The sequence below is a fragment of the Acartia tonsa genome, chromosome 5 (assembly GCF_053477335.1).
Source record: "Acartia tonsa isolate MP-2025a chromosome 5, ASM5347733v1, whole genome shotgun sequence".
NCBI classification, from domain to species: Eukaryota; Metazoa; Arthropoda; class Copepoda; order Calanoida; family Acartiidae; genus Acartia; species Acartia tonsa.
Genome location: NC_137264.1, coordinates 43,487,467 through 43,509,145, shown reverse-complemented (window position 1 = coordinate 43,509,145; position 21,679 = coordinate 43,487,467). Strand labels below are relative to the sequence as shown.

General features: G+C 31.1%; 3 protein-coding genes across 6 annotated transcripts; all 3 read left to right on the top strand.

The window, feature by feature from the left end:
• Positions 1-617: 617 nt before the first annotated feature.
• Positions 618-12,773, top strand: LOC145319590 (uncharacterized). 4 transcript variants are annotated; one of them, XR_013879959.1, is made up of 14 exons: positions 618-1,254; positions 1,987-2,100; positions 2,364-2,504; positions 3,607-3,657; positions 4,009-4,095; positions 5,118-5,207; positions 5,442-5,498; positions 5,860-5,936; positions 6,145-6,211; positions 6,576-6,651; positions 6,816-6,868; positions 7,162-7,249; positions 7,620-7,831; positions 9,926-10,268. XR_013879959.1 is itself a non-coding variant. In XM_080161807.1 (13 exons), exons 1-12 carry the CDS (start codon positions 1,203-1,205, stop codon positions 7,224-7,226), a joined length of 930 nt encoding a protein of 309 aa, XP_080017933.1. In that variant the 5' UTR covers positions 618-1,202; the 3' UTR covers positions 7,227-7,249; positions 11,632-12,773. The 4 variants fall into 4 exon arrangements, 2 of the variants coding, with proteins under 2 accessions (XP_080017933.1, XP_080017932.1); XR_013879958.1 differs by lacking the exon at positions 9,926-10,268 and adding an exon at positions 7,939-8,491; XM_080161807.1 differs by lacking the exons at positions 7,620-7,831; positions 9,926-10,268 and adding an exon at positions 11,632-12,773.
• Positions 12,734-15,324, top strand: Trs20 (trafficking protein particle complex subunit 2). Its single transcript, XM_080161809.1, has 6 exons — positions 12,734-12,828; positions 13,057-13,172; positions 13,615-13,713; positions 14,284-14,389; positions 14,860-14,916; positions 15,188-15,324. The coding sequence occupies exons 2-6, from the start codon at positions 13,105-13,107 to the stop codon at positions 15,281-15,283; spliced, it is 426 nt and encodes a 141-aa protein (XP_080017935.1). The 5' UTR covers positions 12,734-12,828; positions 13,057-13,104; the 3' UTR covers positions 15,284-15,324.
• A 77-nt stretch (positions 15,325-15,401) lies between these two features.
• Positions 15,402-16,689, top strand: PIG-P (phosphatidylinositol glycan anchor biosynthesis class P). Its single transcript, XM_080161808.1, has 3 exons — positions 15,402-15,565; positions 15,683-15,859; positions 16,469-16,689. The coding sequence occupies exons 1-3, from the start codon at positions 15,402-15,404 to the stop codon at positions 16,560-16,562; spliced, it is 435 nt and encodes a 144-aa protein (XP_080017934.1). The 3' UTR covers positions 16,563-16,689.
• The last annotated feature ends 4,990 nt before the right edge of the window (positions 16,690-21,679 follow it).

The following is a 21,679-nucleotide window of genomic DNA, read 5'->3' as shown; positions in this document are numbered from 1 at the left end:
AAATGCACTTTGTATAACTTTAGTTTAACTTAGACATCTGAAGGTGATTGAAACAATTAATTTTAATATCGGAATAAATATCTAAAAATCATATTTTGTTTGTTAGTTAATCGTAGTAATATATTTATGTTAGTTTTTGTTCAGGTTTACATAAATTTAACTGTAAACGAAAAAAACCTTTAAAAAATGTCTAAATCCATAAAGAAAACAATACAACAGGTAAACGTAATAATAGGTACATTTTTATTAAAAAGACGAGAGGTAAGGTTCACACAACAACAACAAAATTTTCAATATTTTGTTTTTTATCGCAAATGCCGCACTACTTTTCATACTAAACATGTCGTCTTCATAAATTAACAACAAAAATATCCTGACATTTTTTCCCCATTTCTCTAGAGCATTTTCAACTATTGTAAAACTATTGAAAAGCATACACTTATTAATCTATATAAAAAAACAGAAATTTGATGACATTATATTATTTTTTTTCTATTCTAGAGGTTTTTTAAATCGTTTTTAAAATAAAGTAAGAAAGGAGTTTTTGTCAAGAAATAATTTGTCTATTAAGGCGATTTTTATCATAACATGTAATTCGGCATTGCGCTTTTCTACAGAATTTTCTTGTTTTTCTAACAAAACAATATTTACCAATTAATTTAGAACTAACTTATCGATATTTTAGGCGGCCTGTCCATATGGAATAGCTCTTAACGTTAATTTAGGCATGTTAGAATTACCCTATCGATTTCAAACTTGAAATGACGATTCCTGTAACATTTGCGTTGCTATATATCTAGAAAGCTCAGTAACTCAATAATTTTTCTTCAAGGATATATGTTATCATCCTTGTAAGTTTAAACATTAGATATGAAAATTTATTATGTTTGGAATAAAATATTGTTCACCTATGATTGTTATTAAAAGACACTTTTTAGATTTATTGACTATTTAGTTATAAAGAGACATAATTAATTATTGTTTGGATTTTCATTTTAAATTTTTGTTGTTAAAGTTTAAATTTGTTAAATCGATTTTACTATACTAATAATTATTGACATTTTCTAAATTTGGAAACAAGTTACAATTTTCCAGATGTATTTTTACAAGCCTACTTATATTTAGTATTAAATTACATATGTGAATTTAAAATTTGCTTGTCCAAAATTTTTATTTTTTTTAAAGATAATATTTGGAATAAAATGGATGGCCATGGGACCACGTCCCGACACCCGTTAGTCAAACAAGAATCAGGTAAATATAACAGGATACATACATCATCGATAATTATATTTACGACTATAATTGCTTGAATGGATAGATCACAGCGTACATGCGTACTATTCATCTAGGTGCCAGTGAAGAAAAGTTTTATTTTGTTGGTCTTAAGTTTCGTTCCCAATAAAATACATCACCTCGACTGGACGCCAATAAAAATAGTGTTTTAAAAATCTTTCCATGTTTTCAATACAAATGCTCAAAAATTTTAAGTTTCCTCTTACTGATTTATTTTGTTACATGGTCGTAAGAACCAGAGTTTCGGATCCGGATCCGCAAGGATCCGCATATTTTTGAGTCCAAGGATCCGGATCCGCAAAAAAATGCGGATCCGGATCCTTGGAATTAAAATAAATGCGGAAAAAATGGAAATATTTATATAAAATCTCAGACATTCTCTTGATGAGAGCCAATCTTTAAGGTTTAGGTTCAGACTTGAAAATTAAAAGTATTTTTGACTTCGAATTAAAGAATAAATTTTTTTGAAAAATTTGGTGATTTTATTTTTATTGTCAAGGATCTGGATCCGGATCCGCACTGACCAAATTTTGAGGATCCGGATCCGGATCTGGATCCGCATACAATCAATGCGGATCCGAAACCCTGGTAAGAACAGTACAATTTCTTTTTTGTCGGAACCCTAATTGGCAAAATTTATGTTTTTTGAATGATCCTAACTAGTATAGGTATATTTTTGTTTTTATTAAGGTTCACGTCAGATACTGTGCAGACAAGAATCCGGATCAAGTCGGGGTGTTCCGGACCCTTCAGCCTCACTGGACGCAATTCATCCGGCTGACAGAGCATCACCAAGAACTTCATGTAAGTTTGAGAGACAAATATTTTGCAGAAAAATTTAATTTCAAAGATTGTCAATGTGAGGCAAATCTTCTCTTAATATTGTAACAAATGATATAAATTGATCCGCTAAAACTGGAAAAGAAATTCATTGATCTAATTTCATGAACTGTAAAGATTAAAGAAATCATATGGCGTTATCCTCTTATACAACCCCCCCCCCCCCCCAACCCTTTGGGTCTTTGTCAGTCTTATTCTACACTTAATATGAAATAAGTTATATTTAGTAATCATGAATCCACTGGACCCAGATTACTTGCCATCTGGAACCGCCACTCCGCCGAGCAATCCCGCCTCCTCCCCCGCCAATCACATGTCACCGCCGCCGTCCTACCATGAAATACCGGGCACAGTTCCTGCTCATCAGGAATGGAATAATAATATACTGAAATAGATATAAAGTGACTAAAATTTAATATTAACGAATTCTCATTCTATTTATCTAACTAGCGGCTTCGCCCCTAGCCTCTAGGGGCTTTGCCCAAGAGGTGATAAAAAAAAATTATTGCGAGAGACCATAAAGGACCATGGAAACTCCTTAAAAAAAAAAAAAAAAAAAAAAAAAAAAGGGGGGGGGGATTTTTTGGTTTTTGGGGGGGTTGGGGGTGTCCCACCCCCCGAGAAAATAGCTTAAAACCACCACAGGACCAATAGGTAGATACCCTGAAGAGTAGAATCCGATCGGTTCAGTGGTTACCGAGATCTTAAGGGACAGACAGACAGACGGACGGACAGACGGTCAGACGGACAGACAGACATCGTTCTACTTTGTATTATCTATAATACAAAGTAGAACGATGTCTGTCCGTCTGTCTGTCCGTCTGTCCGTCTGTCCGTCTGTCTGTCCGTCTGAAGCTTAAGATCTCAATAACCACTGAACCGATTGGGCTCTACTCTTCAGGGAATATACCTACTGGTCCTGTGATGGTTTTAAGCTATTTTCTTGGGGGGTGGGACACCCCCAACCCCCCCAAAAATGAAAAATACCCCCCCCCCCCAAAAAAAAAAAAAATTTTTTTACTTTTTCTTTTTAAATCTAAAATACGAAAAATTAGGTTGATCAAACCTCTTGGGGCAAAGCCCCTAGAGGCTAGGGGCGAAGCCGCTAGTAGATAATAAGTTAAGAGGAATCTCTACGAAGGAGAAGAAATCATTACCTAGGGTTTTAATTTTATCACAGTTGAGAAGGGGAAAAATGTCTTAACGAGTTGCGCTAAGAACTAATAAAGTGCTTTGTGAAAATTGTTGTATAATCTATCTGTTGATGTGTTAATTTTTGAATTCATAGTAAATGTGACAAATGTACTTTTTTCCTTTTAATTTTTTTGGTAATATTATTTTAGGCGCATATCAGCCTACATTTAGAAATTCCACTTAATTTAGATCATAGCATTATGCAGCCTTAATCAGTTTCTTTAGTAAATACTCCCCCTTACTATTTTTTAACACTTATTATTCTATGACACTAGGGAGTGTCCCGCGGTCCACCTCCCTCATATGACGAAGCTGTAGATCCTAATGGTAAGTTTTATTAAAAATTGTACAGTTTTTTTAAATACAATGATAAAGAGGATGATTAAATGTCTCTCGCGTTAAAGTCTTAAAGGTTACGACAGTAAACGATAAATTGATGAACATCCCCAACCATAATAAACATAATTATCCCTTTTGTATCTGAATTTATTGTTTGTAAAGTTTTGAACTATTCAAACAAAATTCATTAAAAGTACATTCAGTTTCTAAGCTAACAATTAAGACAACATAGTTATAAAACTCTGGGTACCGGCTTAATCTAACTTCCTCATCTGATCTTGTTATCTATAATTTTAAAAGAGTTATGAAAAGCATTAATAGATTTCATCTTTTTTTTAGCTGAGCCGCCCAGTTACGACTCCTTGTTTGGAAGAATACGAGACACTCACAAAGCATCCAAAAATGTTATAGATTTTCTAGTCAAGGATTGTTTGCCATAACTGTTTACCAGTGTAGATTTTACGTATATCAATCGTATCAATTGGTAGATATGTCCCACAATCCGCCTTTTAACTATTGTCAAAAAAAAGTAAAGAAAATAAACGTGGCGTGCCTCTGTATATCTTGTCCCTGTTACCTACAAAATAATTGATTGAATTAGTTTTTCAACTTTTATGGAAAATGTTGTGGGAGGCTTCAATGTGCTCAGAAGGCCAATGGCACTAATATAATATAAATAGAACTAGTGGCTTCGCCCCTAGCCTCTAGGGGCTTTGCCCCAAGAGGTATAATTACATCTTCTATTACTTACCCAGCAGAACGAATCGCAAATTTTTGCACCTACCCAGCAGGAAAACATTTTTTCGTTTAAATAACGAATTCGCAAAATTCGTAAAAAAAATATTCTAATGTGTTCTCAAGAAACTACTGGTGCTGCTCATAGTCTAATGTGTTGTCAAGAAAATTTTTTTTTTTTTTTGAGGGGGGGTAAATTTTCATTTTTGGGGGGGTTGGGGGTGTCCCACCCCCCAAGAAAATAGCTTAAAACCACCACAGGACCGATAGGTATATACCCTGAAGAGTAGAATCCAATCAGTTCAGTGGTTACCGAGATCTTAAGCTTCAGACGGACAGACAGACAGACGGACGGACAGACGGACAGACATCAAGCTACTTTGTATTATAGATAATAAACTTTTCGAACTCACTAACAACAAGTGAAAGTGTGTGTAGTTTGAAAAAAATTGAAAAATTAAGATATTATGTAGGTAGGTATCTTTCAATTATTCATGAAGCCAGTGAAAATTTTTAAAATTAAAAGGTTTTAATAGAAACTAGATTCCAGAGACTACATGATTTTCCTTTAATTGACCTACTGGTCCGCATGGAATTATATGAATCAATCAAAACACTAGGAAATATTTCAAGCTATCCTGATAATCCCAACTAGATATTTGAACTCAAACATATAATTGTAACACATGGCAAACTTTTTTTTCTTTCCCAGGTTCTTTTGTTGTTATTAGGAACTATTGGATGTACTATTGCTTGTAGCATAACTATAGTTATACCAGTGGCTATGATAGTTATAGGGTCAGGTTAGTTATTATTTTTCATTACGATTAGTAAATAGTATCAAACTTCAAAGATCTGCCTCATCTTATCTGTTCTTATTAACATGAAAAATAAAATAAATATTAATTGATACCTAATTATTTGAAAACAATTTTTAAAATGTCGAAATATAAAATAGGATTTTATGTCTTGTATTTTACAAACATTACCTAGCTTTTGCCTGATGATAATAGCTCTAATTCCTGATTTTAATTTAGTTTACTTCAATGACTGTCCTGCAGAACCATACATACCAATATTTCTCATTGTTGGAGGTAATATACATTTCTGTTTAATATGTTAGGCAACTGTAGGGATATAGGGAATAATTTGGATAAGCAATATTTACGTGCGTCGTACATGATATTAGATTAGAACAACCCTAAGTCAAAGCTTCTTACCATATTCAGCTAAAGTGAGATATTAAAGAGTTTCTATAAGACAATGTTTAAAGACAATGTGCTTGAACGTTAAGCTTAAGCTTACAGAAGCTTACACAAGTTTCTCATACTTCACGATTACTTAGTACCAAACGTCATCATTAAGAAACACAGGTGCACACATGTTATTAAAAGATTTATTTAATCCACTTTTATTGAAACTAAATTAAGTAAAAATTAACCAAAACTTTTTTAGGAACATTCTCAGCATTCAAATATATCATCAGAGTTTTAACTCGCCTCAGGAGAGTTGAAACTAATGCAGATTTGCAGGTATTTTTATTAAATCCACGTTTAATTAAGCGAAACATTGAACTAATTCCGAAAAATTCACCCATTGAATTCTTGGATCCTAAGAGTATTTTACCAACCTTACAAATCCTAATCACCAAAATATTACCTAGGTGTTTAAGTTGCCGTATAAAATAAGTTTGAAAATGATAAAACAATTTCATGATTAATTTTATTATGTAAATTGCAGGATCCCGAGCCTACACACCCAGCCCAAAGTCTTATCACTTTCTTCCTGTGTGGATGGTTTATTACAGGTTGGATGACTTCAGTCACGTAACTGCGCAAAAACACATAATTTTAAAAATCCGCGCTGGAATTACAATATCTTTTACTTTATTTTTTTTGGCAGCTTCGGACAAACCCGTCATTCTTGGAAAATTCAACATTATGCAATTGCCAGACAAAGTCACACGGCTTTATCTTTTTTTAAAACAAAGTTCCTTTGTGTGGGTTTTAAAACTTGAAGCATCCTCGCTTTACCTTCATATCAACCCATACAAAATTTTCCTATTATATTTTATATTTTCTGAGTTGTATTTACAAAGAACGAATAGACATAATTTACTTGCCATTGTAAATGTACAGTACATTGTAGAACTAATCTTTATTATATGGTAGGATGCGTGTGGGTGTACAGAATTTACTGGCCTAAATCTCAAGCTATTGATGAATTAGACAAAGATTATTGCAACAGGAAATTTTTGAATCACTTAATTTTAACCTTAAAAACGTATCATTAAAGAATATTTTTTATTCTTAAAAAGAAAATTCAAGTTTTGATAATTTTGATACAAAGAGCACCCAAAAAATCCGCAACCCACTATTTAAAGAAAGTGTGATTCATAAATTCAATTATAGAGTTGTGTATGTGTTTTCATTTTGGTTGATCACCACTGCATATATTTTCCTGGGTAAGTTGTTAAAATAATTTTCATACCTATATTTAATTGTTATTTAAGATCATTCTTTTTGTCTTTTCAATCAAAAATTAATCTTTTCAATTCATAATTCATATTTCTTGTAGGATTTTGTAGACAGTATTCCGCGACTACGAAAATAAAAGAATTTAATATCAATTTCTTGTTGACCCCTATTAGATGAGGGCCAGGGTTAACAAGAAATATACAAAAATTTCTGATTCAAAAACTTGTTTGCAGCCAGAGGTATTGAATTGAATCAAAATTATAATTAATTTTTTGTTTAGGTTTGTTGACCTCGTGCATATGTTGTTTCTCAATTGTATCAGTATTGCTGAAGCGTGACCTATGAAATTTCTGCACTATCACCCTCAGGTACAGTGTGGACACTACCCTAATAATTAAACGAGTATGATTGCGTCCAAATAAAACAAAAATGTAACATTTACTTCTAACTATAAAACAAAGTAGAACGATGTCTGTCTGTCTGTCCCCCAGTTAGAAGCTTAAGATCTCGGCAATCGATGAACCGACTCTAGGATGTGCTTTTCAGTGAATATACCTACTGTAGTATTGTTCCTGTAGTGGTTTTAGGCTATTTTCAGGGAGGATGAGTCACCCTTTCGAAGAAGTCTCCCCCGCACCCATCCCCTACTTATTCATGTTCATTTAAAGTAACATAGCTAAATTAGTTCTGGTTACTTAGCTTAAACAAACACTAAGTCTTCAATTTTAATATCTTTAGGGTGGCTTCTGAGAACATGACACTAAGATTTGCCTACTGAGGAAACTATCTCAAGAAGGGATAACCCATAGAAACAGAGACTAATGGCAATTTACCCAAATAAATACAATATCAAATCACGAAATTATACATAGAAAATATATGAAATGTAATATATGAAAGCACAACTTTTAAGAAAGCCTTATTGAACATATTGTGACAAAGAAAATATTGTGAGCATTAGTTGTTTTAGAAGTACAAGGATTTTATGTTAAGAAAAAATATTCCAAAGCACAAAAATGTTCTAAAAATCCTTATAGTTCTAAGACTCCTTGTAAAGTGTTTCTTATGCAGTGATACAAAAATACACAAAGATATAATCAATAAAAAAGAATACAAATGAGTACATGACCTCAATTGAATATTATAACAAGGCTTGTTCAGACCTTGACCTTTGCATTGCACACTTGCATTACTGTGGTATAAAGGGGAAAGAATTTTGTATCCATCTCGTAATCCAGGTATCGAGCACTTTTAGAAGCATACTTGAAGGCTGGAAAAATTAATATAATATGTAACTTCCTAGGAACAGTAAAAAGGAATTAGATATACTTATTTATTTCAATTAGGCTTCCTATTTCCTGATTCTAGGAAGCGTTGAATGAGTTTTAAACTTTTGAGGTGATTCTAAATAAACTAGATACCTGTATTACGAACTAGATACAATACACTTGTCCCCCCATATTATGCCTTGTTCCTATACGCAGCTTCAGTGATAATAATAATAATGAGAATAGTAAAATACATCTCAGTGTTAAATAGAAATAAAATAATATAACAAGACCATTCAATAATAAGTTTTATAGTTATTAAACACTTCTAATTTTTAGTTGTTGATAAAAGCTATTTGAAATGGAGTATTTATGAATTCAATTTTTCTGCTGTAAAAAACAAAACAAATGGACTAGGTATTTTCTTTGCAATTATGATAAATATTAAAAACTTAGTCATAGATACTCTACTTGAAACTTAAAAGTGAAAAATAATTAAGAATCATTTTCTGTAGGAGAAAAAGAATTTTTAAACCAATAAATTTGACTGAAGAAAGTTTAAAAGAGCGACATCTTTTGCAATATTCAATAAAATTGGTTGCAAGCTCCCTGTAAAATGCGCTTATTTGGTCAAACTGTTCTTAATTATTCGTTTAATTATACTATGAGTTAGGTAATAATTAAGTACAGTTTGACATAATAAGCGCATTTGACTGGAAGCATGCATCCAATTTTACCGAATATTGTGAAAAAATGACGCTTTTATAGTTAAATGACCAAAAACATTTTTTTGTGACAATACATTTAAATTACCTACTAGAAATTAAAGCTTCATTTACTACCTAACAATTTCACAGCGAGAAATATTTATATTATTCATAGAAAATCATTATATCCTAAATAAAAAAATGCAATCTATAAATTTTGCAGCTGAAAAAAATAAGACACTTGCACAAAATCAATACTCAAATATTTATCATTGAAATTCCAATTGATCTTAATTATTATCACCTGATTTTGATAATAAAGCACTTAATTTAGCATTTATTGGCTTTTGGTTACTATGATTTAAAAAATACAATAATAAAGAAGTTACTATTAGTTTTATAAATCACAACTTTCTGATAAAATAATTAAGTAGAAAAAATAATCATCTGTGCATAAAATACCTAGGAATAACAAAATGTATATTTTCACTTCATATTAATAATAGTTAATGCAAATAGAAATGAAAGCAACGATATTATCATATCTAATTTTGGAGTAATAGATATTCAGAGATTATAATAAGTCTTATAAATTATGGGCATTTCAGATTTTTTTTTAAATTTAAGGATGAAATAAATGCCTGGTGTGATGAGAAGTAGGATTAAAGGGTTGTTTTTACAAAACTTTTTAAGATTAAAAAGGAATTAAATCGCTGGATATTCTCTTTACCTCAATACTGGATCTAAAACTGAAATTCTTTACATTAATACCAACAAGGATTGGAATAGATTTATTTTTTAAATGAGTTATTGTTATTTTGGCCAATCAAAAAAATAATTTTTCTTTCAATACTAATCCATATAATACAGAAAATAGTATGAATTTGATTCAATAATAGTTAGACGACTATTCAATATTTAATGACAATCCATTATTTTTTTTTTCACTATCAAGGAAAAAAGATCTACATTAAACAGTTCAAATAATTATTTGAAATTCTATATTTTGCTAGTGGATAATAACAATCTTGTTTTGTGAAGTATTTATTATCCATTTGCATAATATGAGATTTAGCCAGAATATTCAATATTATGTTTTTTAATAATCTTTATTGTGTTAAAAATTAAAATATAAGTGCACATTTATACTTCGTTGTGATTATTATTGATGTATTGTATATTATTATAAGTATTAGTTGGGATTTTATTTTGTTAAAAATCAGAGACATAGATAATTTTGAAAGTCAGTTTTTTTGCTAAAGATCTTGTTAAGATTGAAATTGACATTAAGGTGATGTTTAAATAAAGTTAAGCTTTGGATTGATTAATCCGTACCTAAATCTAAAGTCACTAATTGATTGTCAAAACTTTTTTTGTGTTACTGATATGTTTTCGGCTGTTTTATAATGGACTTTTTTCAGTGCAGTGCCTTTCAAGAAATTTAGAATAGGGTGTAAAATATTCATGGATTTCTTTATTTGGTAGGATTTGAGGAGATATGCAATCTAATTTTTAGCTGAAATAATTATATGTCATGGCTTATATTTAGTATATGAATAACTATATCTTTTTCTTCAGGAGATTTTAATTGGGAATTCTTGCATATGTATTATCCCTTTTACTATTATAGGGGTAGTTTCACGAAATGCATTTGAACTTAATTCAGTGAACCGCATATTTTTTCCCGGTTAATTGGTTAAACTACATTTATAAGGCATATATTTGAAAGAATTTCAATTTTCTACCACTTAGTTTTTAAAATATCAAGACTTGAAAATCGTCTTTTAAATTGCATATATCACAATGAGACGATTTTCAAGTCTTGATATTTTCTATGTGGTAGAGAATTGAAATTCTTTCAAATATATGCCATATAAATGTAGTTTAACCAATTAAGCAGGAAAAAATATGCGGTTCACTAAAGGGGGGTTTTTTAATGCAACCATCTCGTAATCAGTGATTAAATGGCACTTAGAATTCGAATTTCTATCTAAAATTTTTCATGAGTAATCCTTGGTAGGTCTATTTTCCCTAAATCGAACAAAAAGTTGGAAAAGTAACGGCTGGCGGCTAAGCCGTTTAGCCGTTTTTTGCCTATTTTCAGGGCAAATTCATCATTAATTACGTAGGAATCAACTTTTTAAAACATATTTTTGGTTTAATTCATGTTAAATGATAGCAATAACCAATTTTTAAATTTCTAGTACCAACGGCTACCGGCTAGAACCGTTTGATAAGGTTTTTGAGTGAGAAAAAGTATTATATGAAGATAGGTTTCGTGACTTTTTAAATCTTAAGATAGTAATAAAATGGCAAAACAGCTGAGCCGCCAGCCGTTAGCCGTTACTTTTCCAACTTTTTGTTCGATTTAGGGAAAATAGACCTACCAAGGATTATTCAAGCAAAATTTCTGATCGAAATTCGAATTCTAAGTGCCATTTAATCACTGATTACGAGTTGGTTGCATTAAAAACCCCCCCCTTAAGTTCAAATGCATTTCGTTAAACTACCCCTTTAATTTTTTATGTAATATTTGATGAGAGTTAAAAGTGCCACTTTTTGGATCAAATACTAACAAACTCAGCCTCAAAAAAAGTTACTCTGCCGATTAATCAATTTACTACAATATTCAAAATTACATTAAGTAGCTGCCTTGGAAAATCAAAATGCTTTTGCTGTAACGCGTTTTTAGGCTAAGTTATTTTTTTCTGTTATTAAAAAATGGCACAACCACTCTCGCTTCTTAATTTATTAATAAAAACCTTTTTATTTTAGTTCAAAATATACCTAGATTATCTTAAATTCGGCCTAAGAATATTTTGGAAGTCAACAGTTGAAACGTTAGTTCAATGACTGATTCATGGAATAACCAAAGACAAAAATATTGACCCGGTAAAATGAAATAAAATCAACTTTTAATTAAGTAAGATATTTATAAAATTTAATTGTAATATATGTATTTTAATTGATTTTAAAGAATCCTATTATAAATAATTTTTCAATGTAAATTATTTAATATTATTAAAAGGGCCACTACTACCTTTTCAATTAAACCTTTATCTATCTTTTTATGTTCTTCCATGTTCACATTAGTGTTTTCATCATAAGTTTAAAAGATAATCGTTTTCTTTGTGTATATTTTTTTTGTTAATGTATATAAACTTTGTTTACTTTTTACAGTATTTAAATCTAAACTTTTTATAATTATTCGCCTATCTCATATTAAATTCAGACTTCCTAAGTGCATTTCTTCATTTATATTTTCATTTTAACATCATATTTGTAATAAACCAAGTACAGTGAGAAAATCTTATGATTAATATTAATGGAAATATACTTTAAAGGTATCAAAATTAAAGTTAATATGACATTAGTAATATAGTTGAAACAATTTTTCTGCTCCTGCAAAATAGTGCACAAAAACTATTAATCTTTTTTCTTAATATTCTTAGAAAATAGTAGAACTAGGCAGACAAGAATTTAATGTGTTCTACTTATTTTCATGAATTTTGTCTTGTTCCTTGAAAGTTATGCTTAATTTCAGAGAAAAATTAAACCAAACAGCTTATTTTTCAATCATATGGCCTTCATCTACACAAACACGCATGTACATACAGTTGTCATTGCTCAAAACATTTATTAAGAAAAAGATTTTATTTCCTATCAAACTTTGTATAAAAATTAGCAAAAACTAGATATTTCTCATTTCGAAAATAAATATACTGTAATCATTAAATGTCAACTTATTTTTCATTAATCTTTATGTGATGTACTTTAATTATGAACATAATTTAATCAAAATCATTAATTTTTTCTTCTTGTATAAAATGATAATTCTTATTGTTAAAATTCTAGTCTCGAGGCATACTAAATATTTTGTTTTGATCACTGATCACTGTATTAATTATCTTTGCAGATTTTTCAAAATGATTTAAAAGATTTTGTAAGTTCAGAAATTATCTTACAACTAAGGTAAGGATAAAGAAAAAATTTTTGAATGATTTTTGTAAATGGGTTAGTTTAATGGCAATGCATTGCAATGGTTGACAATTGTCTAATAAAGCCTGTAGAAGATTGCTTGAAATCCAAAGGTTAATAGGTTTGATTTTAATGGGATAGGTCTTTTGACTGGTCCGTTATTCTGTTATGATCTTTATGTTTAATTTCACCTTTTCTTTATCCTAAAACATAATAAATTAGGTATTCAGCAAGAACAATATTAGAGCAAAGCTTCTGAGTGGTTTAATAATGTCCGGCAACTATTATTTTGTCATTGTTGGTCACAAGGATAATCCTCTATTTGAAATCGAATTCAGGTGATGTAAAATATTTTTCTTATTAGTAGGTAAAATATAGTTTTTAAGAATATTGTGATAAGACAATGGGCACCAATTAATGCTCTCTCCCAATTATTATTCATGCATGAATCTTAACAAATGAATTAATTCAAATAAATATTTGGTAATGTCAGCTGATTTTCTCGTGATTTGGGGGGCAACACTTCGCTTTTATCTGGCCCCCAAAATATTATTTTTTTAAATATATTTCTCTTGTTAGCTATACCTACCTTATTTTCTTACGGCGATAGTTCTGTTGACATTTTTAAATCTACCCCACTGGCACAAAGTCTTGGCTATTAATTATCTTTTTGTTTTTGCGTCAGTTTTTTATCTCGTGAAAATTTAGAACAATATTTTACAAAAATAACCATCTTTTAATATATGAAGCTTTTGATTATGACTATTGTATTATTTGTAGTTCTTCAAGTAACAGAGAAAGTAGAAAAGAAGATCACAGACATCTGAATCAATTTATTGCTCATGCTGCTCTTGATTTGGTTGACGAACATATGCTTAGGTGTGTTCTTGTTTTATTAGTACTAGCAGCTGCCCCCCTAGCATCTAGGAGCTCTGTTGTAGAAAAGGGGCAGAAAAAAAGTCTAAAACCATCCCAAGGTTTAAATCTAAAAATATAACCTAGAACCATGCCGGGAACAATGTGAAGCCTCTCTTGTATGGATGACTCAATCGGTTTAGCAGTTATAAATATCTAAAGCCATAAACGGTTCCAGGACAAACGCAGGAGTCACAAAAAAGACGAGTGGACACACGCAGGAGTGTTAAAATAATAATTTAATTAAGTATTTCCATACAGAGGTTAGGTTAAGATATGAATGTACAAATAAGCCCCCCGCAGGGGTTAGGCATATAAAAAGATGGTCTAAAATAGATTAGGTTAGGTAAAGTGTCGACTCCTCCGTTTGTCCACTCCGACGTTTGGGACTTCTTCGTTTGTCCTAGGACCCTATAAACAAAACAAAAACTTACTATTTAATTTATAAAATAGGATAAAAAAATTATAGGTGTGCATAATTAATTAGACTAAAGAATTGCGCATGAAGTTGAAATCTTTATTTTTTTTATTTAGAACTCCTAATATGTACTTGAAGATAGTTGACAAGTTTAATGAATGGTTTGTTTCTGCCTTTGTGACCGCTAGTAGACAAAGATTTTTAATGCTTCATGACGTCAAGGTATGATAATTGTGTTGCTGCTACTCTATTGTTAACAATGTCTGTATGTCATTAAAAGCGAGAAAAGGTTTGTTTAAAAAATCAGGGATGTATATTATGCATGAGATACCCTGCTAAAAAAGGGGGGGGGGAATAGAGTACTAAAAACATTTTATCCTTTTTTTCTCTCCTTGGCGATTAAACTAGAAAAATATGTGGGAAGGGTAAAACAAATGAATAAAATAAAGAGTACTGCAAACATTTCCCCTCTCCTTTGGGAAAAAAATGAAAAAAATTTCAGTTGGGGAAAAAATGAATTCATTCTACGAGGTATACACTCCTGATCCTAATTGAAAAAAACTTGAACTTTAAACTTTCTTGTAGTATTTTTTGTTTGGGTTCATTTTAGTTGCGATTCTCCAGAACACCCACAGTCAAAATATCAAATACTTTTTATATGAAAACCTTGAATTTACCCGTTATTTTTCTAGAATGAGGATGGAATAAAGAATTTCTTTAGTGAGATGTATGAAACTTATATAAAACAGGTAATTCACTATGATTTTTAAGATTCTTAAAAAACAGAAAGAAACAGGGATTGCAAATTCTGGTTGGATTGGTTTTCAATTTCCCCAATTTTTTTTTCGGAAAGAGGCTTTTCCTATGTCCCTCCCAGGAGGATGGCTTAAAACAAGATATTATCAGATGTTTTAATTCATGAAATAGCCTAGGAAGATAATCTTGCTGTAAGCGATATCATAAGGGAGGGGTTTAAAGACGGACCGAATTGTATTTTATGCTTATGATCATTTTCCTAAGGTGATGAATCCATTCTACGAGGTAAACAGCCCCATCAAATCAGCTGCATTTGAGAAGAAAGCTCAGTTCTACGGTCGCAAGTTTCTTACTAATTAAACAATAGGTTCGCCTGAACTTTTAAATTGTGATTTTGTGATAAAAAAAAACTATTTAAACAGTAATTTAACCTAGATAACTTAGGTAACTTTTATTTCGTGATTCTAAGATAAATACAATGATTTGGCGACGTCCTTCAAAGTCGGGAGGACTGGCCCCCGAGCATAATCCTGCTCCAACGCCAAGCCGGGCTGTCTACGGATTTATCTTGTTCTTGTTATCCAATTTTTGTCTGGCTATGTATCTCTTATTTCTGCTTCTCCCTGATTCAACTCTTCATAGGTATTTATTTACATATATAACTAAAATATGGTATACAAAAATATATATCTAAATAAAATTTGAAAAAAAGACATTTTCATTTTATTACAGTGTTAAAAACTTTTTATTTTATTTTAGCATTGGATTGAACTTCTTTCCACAAAAATACTGGGCTGTTGCAATGCCTTTGTATCTGTGCTTAACTTTCTTCATAATGGTGGCTATTGTTTACCCAAGTCTTGGTCGTCTGCACTCTATACATCCCTGGGATCAATATAATCCTGCGGGTGCCAAGGATATGTATACCATTTATAGGTAGGCATTTAGAATTTGTCTTTATTATTTTTAAGTTTTTTTTTTAGGAACAATGTACTTTTAGTTTTCTAGGTAGGAATTGTAATAAGATTATGATATAAGCAGTTGAGATGTGTCTTATTTTCTTTAAATCAGCATGCGATTTGGTGACTAATTCTTTTTTATTCATTGCTATGTGAAATACTGTATTTATGTTACATGGAATTCTTGTAACTTATGCTTACAATTTTTTATGAAATTTTTACTTTTACAGATTGGATATTGCTAACCTTAGCTTAATATATTTTTTTTAAAACTAAAAGGATATTCTGCACAATATTTTTTTCTCGGCTGCAAAATATTTCATTCCCCCCAGGGCCCCACCGTCCCCCCTTATTTTTTCCCAAAAAAGGTGGAAAAAATATTTCAGTAATTTATTAATCACCCCCCCCCCCTTTCACAAATTTTCTTTTTTTTTTCCCTCCAAGGAGGGATAAAAATGTTTTCCTGAGTGTTTATTTCTTGATTCCCTACTTATTTTTATCCAATCCCCCCCCCCCTACCCCCCCCCCTTTGACCAGGGGATTCCTTGCAGAATACATCTCTGCTTCATATTTTAACTTATTTCAGGAAAGATCTGCAAGAAGAACCAGAAGGTGGTGTACCCCCTGTACATGATATGGAACCTCGTGAGATCATCAGCTATCTATCCATATCTTCATAATCTAAGAACCTTATAGTAATACCCACACCATTAAAGCATTTTATCTATAATATAAAGGGGGGGGGGGGGGCGAAAGTGACATTTTTTGAAACCAAAACTAAAAGTCAACAAAGGAACTCAACTAAAAAAAGAGTTATAGGTCTGAGATTTTGCATGGCAGTTGCTTTATAGGAGTAAAATATGGAACTGTGAAGAAACGGCGGCGCAACCGCCGTTTACCGCCGAAATTTTTTTGCCTTTTCTCGGCGGTTTTTGTCGGTTGCGACTCCGTTTCTTCACAGTTCCATATTTTACCTCTAAAAAGCAACTGCCATGCAAAATGTCAGACCTGTAACTCTTTTTTTAGTTGAGTTCCTTTGACTTTTAGTTTTGGTTTCAAAAAGTGTCACTTTCGCCCCCCCTCTTATTTCTAAAAATACTGGGTGGGTTAAGTTGTGCTTTTTGGGGCCTTTGGGGGGATATAAAGAATCCTTATAATAAAGTAACAGAATGTGTTTGTTTCTGTCTGTGTGTACCGAAGGATCTCGCTAACCGCTGAACCGATCGGGTTCTCCTTAACAGAGTATCTTCGCAAAGGTCCCAGGAAGGTTTATAACTATTTTGGGGGAGGGTACCAGTACCCTCTCAAGAGAAATAAATTAAATCGAAAAAAAATTAAATATTTGAGAGACTTGAACGAAACATAAAGAGATATCATAGAATTTAAAAGCAATAAAGAGGTATCGTAGAGACTTGAACAAAAAAAACATTTAAAATGCCACTAGAGGCCTCTAGAGGCGTAGCCACTGGTACTTAAGAAAGTAAATAAATAAATCCACATCTCAATCTTCCCCTGGCCCTATAAAATATTCTTATTTTAAGAGTGCCAATAAAATATAATGCTTATCAATCTTTTAAGTTAAATCATATGAAACAGGATTAATAGTCTCAAAACCTAAATTGTTCTATTCTTTGCATTTTAATTACTTATAAAGAACATCAGTTAAAGTGGGTAGGTTAATAAATGTTTTTTAGTTTTAACTTGAATATATTTGTATGATTTTATTAACAGCGAAGCTTTTCTTTAATTAGGCTCGTTCTATATGTATGTAACGGATAGCTCTTATTGATAATCTATGCAAGTTAGAATTATCCTATCGATTGTAAGGTACATAGATTTGTTTAGACTAACACATTTACATTCTGCTTATTAAGTTCTGACACTGTAGAAGTGCTATTCTTGTTTTTCCTACCATTTGAGTTTAGATGCTCGCTTTTATGGATGTTGTCATCCTTGTTGTTAAAAATTTTTGTATTAGTACCTATGTGATATGAATTTATGATTTTTAATAATTTTAGTTAATTTATTTAATATTTCTTGATTTCAGACCTTTATTTATATACATATTTATATTTATTTTCTAAAATGTCTAGTACCTCATTGAAACATAGAAACTTCGTGGCAGGGATGTAGATTTGTATTTATTAACTTAAATAAACCAGGGATCTAAGGAGATAAGACAAAGACAGATAAATTGATTTTCATCCACAATAATGATACACAAATTACCCCTTCATTAGATTACAAGATTACAAATTATTAGTGGTTGAAACCAACAAATCAAAGTTGTATAATGTACCTATAGCATACGTAGTATAAGAAACTGTTACTTAAAAACTTTGGGGACTAGTGTAATAAACAGCCCAATGTCCCCTCCCTCTCTGTACACAAACACCTGGTATCATTAAAGAGAAGTTAAAGTATATCTACGAAAGTGACATGGTTGGACAGACAGATGGTTTGGAGAACGTATAAACCCGAGTAAAAGAGTAGCATTGCATATCAGTAAATGCTTTTTAAGTTCTAAAAAAATAAATTGCCAATTAATAGTTTTTTTTAGGGTTTAAACAGTCTTAACTTGCTTACATTTTGATTTTGTTTTGTTTTATAGTTTTATCTTCCTATACTTTTTATCTATTTTCCTTTTTTATTAGATAAAATCTATTTCGTGTAAAAAAAAACAATGAGCATTAGAGAGATAATATTACCCTTACATGATAACATTTTACCATTTTCTATCAAGCTCAGAAATTTAGGATACCGTGACTTTTAATTTAATTGTCCTCGATTGTCTTTATTTCTATTTGTTATTATGAAAACGAGTTTTTCATCAAACATACAGGGTGACCACTGTGTACTATATGTACTTTATGTACTATATAGTCAAAATTTTGTACTATATGGTACTATATGACAAACTAGGTACTATATGTACTATATGAGTTAAAATTTTGGTACTATATGAAATTTTTTTAATATTATTTTAAAAATTATTACCAACCAAAGTATTATAATATTGTTTGTAATATTACAATGTACTTTCAGCTCTAATACATACTAATATGTAGTAGAGCTGAATTAGTAGTAGTAATTTGGGTAGTAGTAATTTGGGTATGTAAAGTAAAATTATAAGCTTTGAAATATGCAATGACTCTTAAAATCACCTTGATCAAATATTTTTTTGCTTCAATGATTTTTATTATTTCTTATAAGATATAAAACTCTTTTTGTTCTTCATATTTTTATGATTGCTGAAGCGGCTGAATACATAGACTAAATTTTTAATTAGTGCTTTTCCTATATATTGCTAGATGACCAAGCAGGGGTGTATATTCTGCAAAAAATTTATTTTTTTTCCCCGGCTACAAATTTTTTTATTTTCTTTCCCCCACTAGTTTTTTCTCACAAAATAGGGGGGAAAATGGAAAAATATTTAAAGAACTCTATATTTTATTTATTTTATCCCTCCTACCACACATTTTTTTAGTTTTTTTTCACCAAGGACGGAAGAAAATGGGAAAAATGTTTTCAGTTTTCTTAATTTTTACATTTTTTTTCCCTCCAACCACTTATTTTTTATTTTTTTCCCCCCTCCTGAGCAGGGGATCCTATGTAGAATATACACCCCTGTGACCAAGTTAGGTTAAGTAAAGAATGCCCTGCTGGGTTAGAATAGGACCTTGGAGGTGTATGTATAGTAGACCGACTCAAAATGCAAAAAAAATTGGCGCACTATTTTAACCCATTTCTTTAATGATATAATGACAATTGACACCAAAACAAGTGTTCTGGTAGCTTTTTTCAGCAATATGTCAATTTGATTTTCATAAAAAAAAAAGAATTTTTGTTATGGCTTTGAAGAGTAGGATCTACTGCAGTTCACGGTAAAATATTGCTGGTAAGCAATATTTCCAAAAATCTATGAATTTTAAAAGCTGCTAGCTGCCAAACGGCTGAATGTTCAGATCATATCCGCACACCATTTTAAGCGGCCTACGAAGGCCTACAAATAATCTGGAATAGCCAAGATCCAATTATGCACAGGGAAAGCTTCACTGAAGAAAAAACGCGTAAAATAGGTCTTTTTTTGCGCATTTCTCAGCACTGCGAGATAATTATGCATTATTGATTTATTGCTATTCCAGATTATTTGTAGGCCTTCTTATGCCGCTTAAAACAGTGTGCGGGCATGATCTGTACGTTCAGCCGTTTGGCAGCTAGCAGCCTTTAAAATTTATAGATTTTTGGAAATATTGCTTACCAGCAATATTTTACTGTGAACTGCAGTAGATCCGAAGAGTATATTAAAGAATTTAAATTTTTTTTAAAGATTTTGATCATAGAAAGGGCTATCCTCAAAAGACTGACAATTTTGGATGTTTAAGGAAAATCAGCAGATTTTGAGTTATTTAAGGATAACTTTTCAAGGGTCAATATTTTAATAAACCATTTTTTGATTCTTAATCTACTCTTCAGGAAGGTAAATAAAGCCATACTTTGAAAGAAGAAAAAATTTTCTCCTCCAGAGGGAACCCTTCCCTTTTTTATGAAAATCAAAACGGACATATTGCTGAACAAAAGCAACCAGAACACTTTTTTGAGTATCAATAGTCATTATATCATGAAAGGAACTGGTTGGAATAGCACGCCCATTGAATTATAAAAAAAATTGGTAATTCTGAGTCGGTAAAATGTATAGGTTTAGATCCTCACTGTAAATTTTAAGAAATACCTTTATGTGCGACATCTTTAAAGGGAGTGTGGACATAAAAATTTCTCATCTGATAATCAAATCTTAACATTTTCTACGCACATTTCACTACACTGATCAACCAAAAACGTCCTATTAACGCTCACTGTCTACAAAGGGTTGAAACTCAGAGGTTATTTAAAATAATAATATCCTTTTTTATTGTGTTGGACAATAAATAACCCACTTTGGAGAATTAGTTTACACTTTTATCAGACTGTTTATAAAAAAATATTGCACCTTTCTTATTTACAAAATTTTAATTAAAGGTGGGTCATCTAAAGTTACTTGGATACTAATAAAAAAAAACTTGTTTCTAGCTTTGTTATTGTATTTGGTATTCAATAAAAATTATTGCTTATTTTATCAATTTCTAAGTAACTATTCATTGGTTTAAAGTAAGGATTCTATTAAAAGTCATCTTAAATGTTGTGAAAAATAGAGAACTATGTCAAAAGTTTAGTGTTAGCTATAGAAGGAAAAAAAGACAAGTAACCGCACATTTATATAGTCCAGAAATTTTTCCCCAATCTTGGACATACTTTGATAATCTGATGAGAAATTTTTTCGTTCACAGTCCCTTTAATTACGCAATAAGTGTCCATTTTTAGGACTTATTTGAAAAAAAGTCTTCTAGTGTTCGGTTCTTCCACAAATTAAAAAAATTGTTTAATGCTCCATCATCATTTCACAAAAACCTTATTATTTCATTTTAAAAAGTCCTCAGTTTTAAGGAAAACTATTTTTGTTTAAAATTACTAGGAATATCCCATTTTTTGGGTGAAATTTCTTTTTTTTGGGGGGGGGGGTTGTTAAGGGGGATTTCCTATCCCCTTTATTTGTTTTTTTTTTCTCTGCGGCTTCGCCCCACACTGTGCTTAAAACCACCACATGAACAGTACAAATATTCTCTGAAGAGTAGAGCCCAATTGGTTCAGCAATTACTTTTTACTTACAAGAAAAAATTTAGTGGGGGATATCATTTTCTTTTTTTTTGAGGGGGTTAGGATTTACCAACCCCACAAAAATTGCTTAAAACCACTATAT

Coding starts and splice junctions, on each gene's coding strand:
- Trs20 (XM_080161809.1), top strand. CDS start 13,105: ATGTCCGGCAACTATTATTTTGTCATTGTTGGTCACAAGGATAATCCT. Junction 13,173..13,614: donor CTATTTGAAATCGAATTCAG/GTGATGTAAAAT, acceptor TATTATTTGTAG/TTCTTCAAGTAACAGAGAAA. Junction 14,390..14,859: donor TAATGCTTCATGACGTCAAG/GTATGATAATTG, acceptor TTATTTTTCTAG/AATGAGGATGGAATAAAGAA.
- PIG-P (XM_080161808.1), top strand. CDS start 15,402: ATGATTTGGCGACGTCCTTCAAAGTCGGGAGGACTGGCCCCCGAGCAT. Junction 15,566..15,682: donor CCTGATTCAACTCTTCATAG/GTATTTATTTAC, acceptor ATTTTATTTTAG/CATTGGATTGAACTTCTTTC. Junction 15,860..16,468: donor GATATGTATACCATTTATAG/GTAGGCATTTAG, acceptor AACTTATTTCAG/GAAAGATCTGCAAGAAGAAC.
- LOC145319590 (XM_080161807.1), top strand. CDS start 1,203: ATGGATGGCCATGGGACCACGTCCCGACACCCGTTAGTCAAACAAGAA. Junction 2,101..2,363: donor AGCATCACCAAGAACTTCAT/GTAAGTTTGAGA, acceptor AGTTATATTTAG/TAATCATGAATCCACTGGAC. Junction 6,869..7,161: donor CACTGCATATATTTTCCTGG/GTAAGTTGTTAA, acceptor TTTTTTGTTTAG/GTTTGTTGACCTCGTGCATA.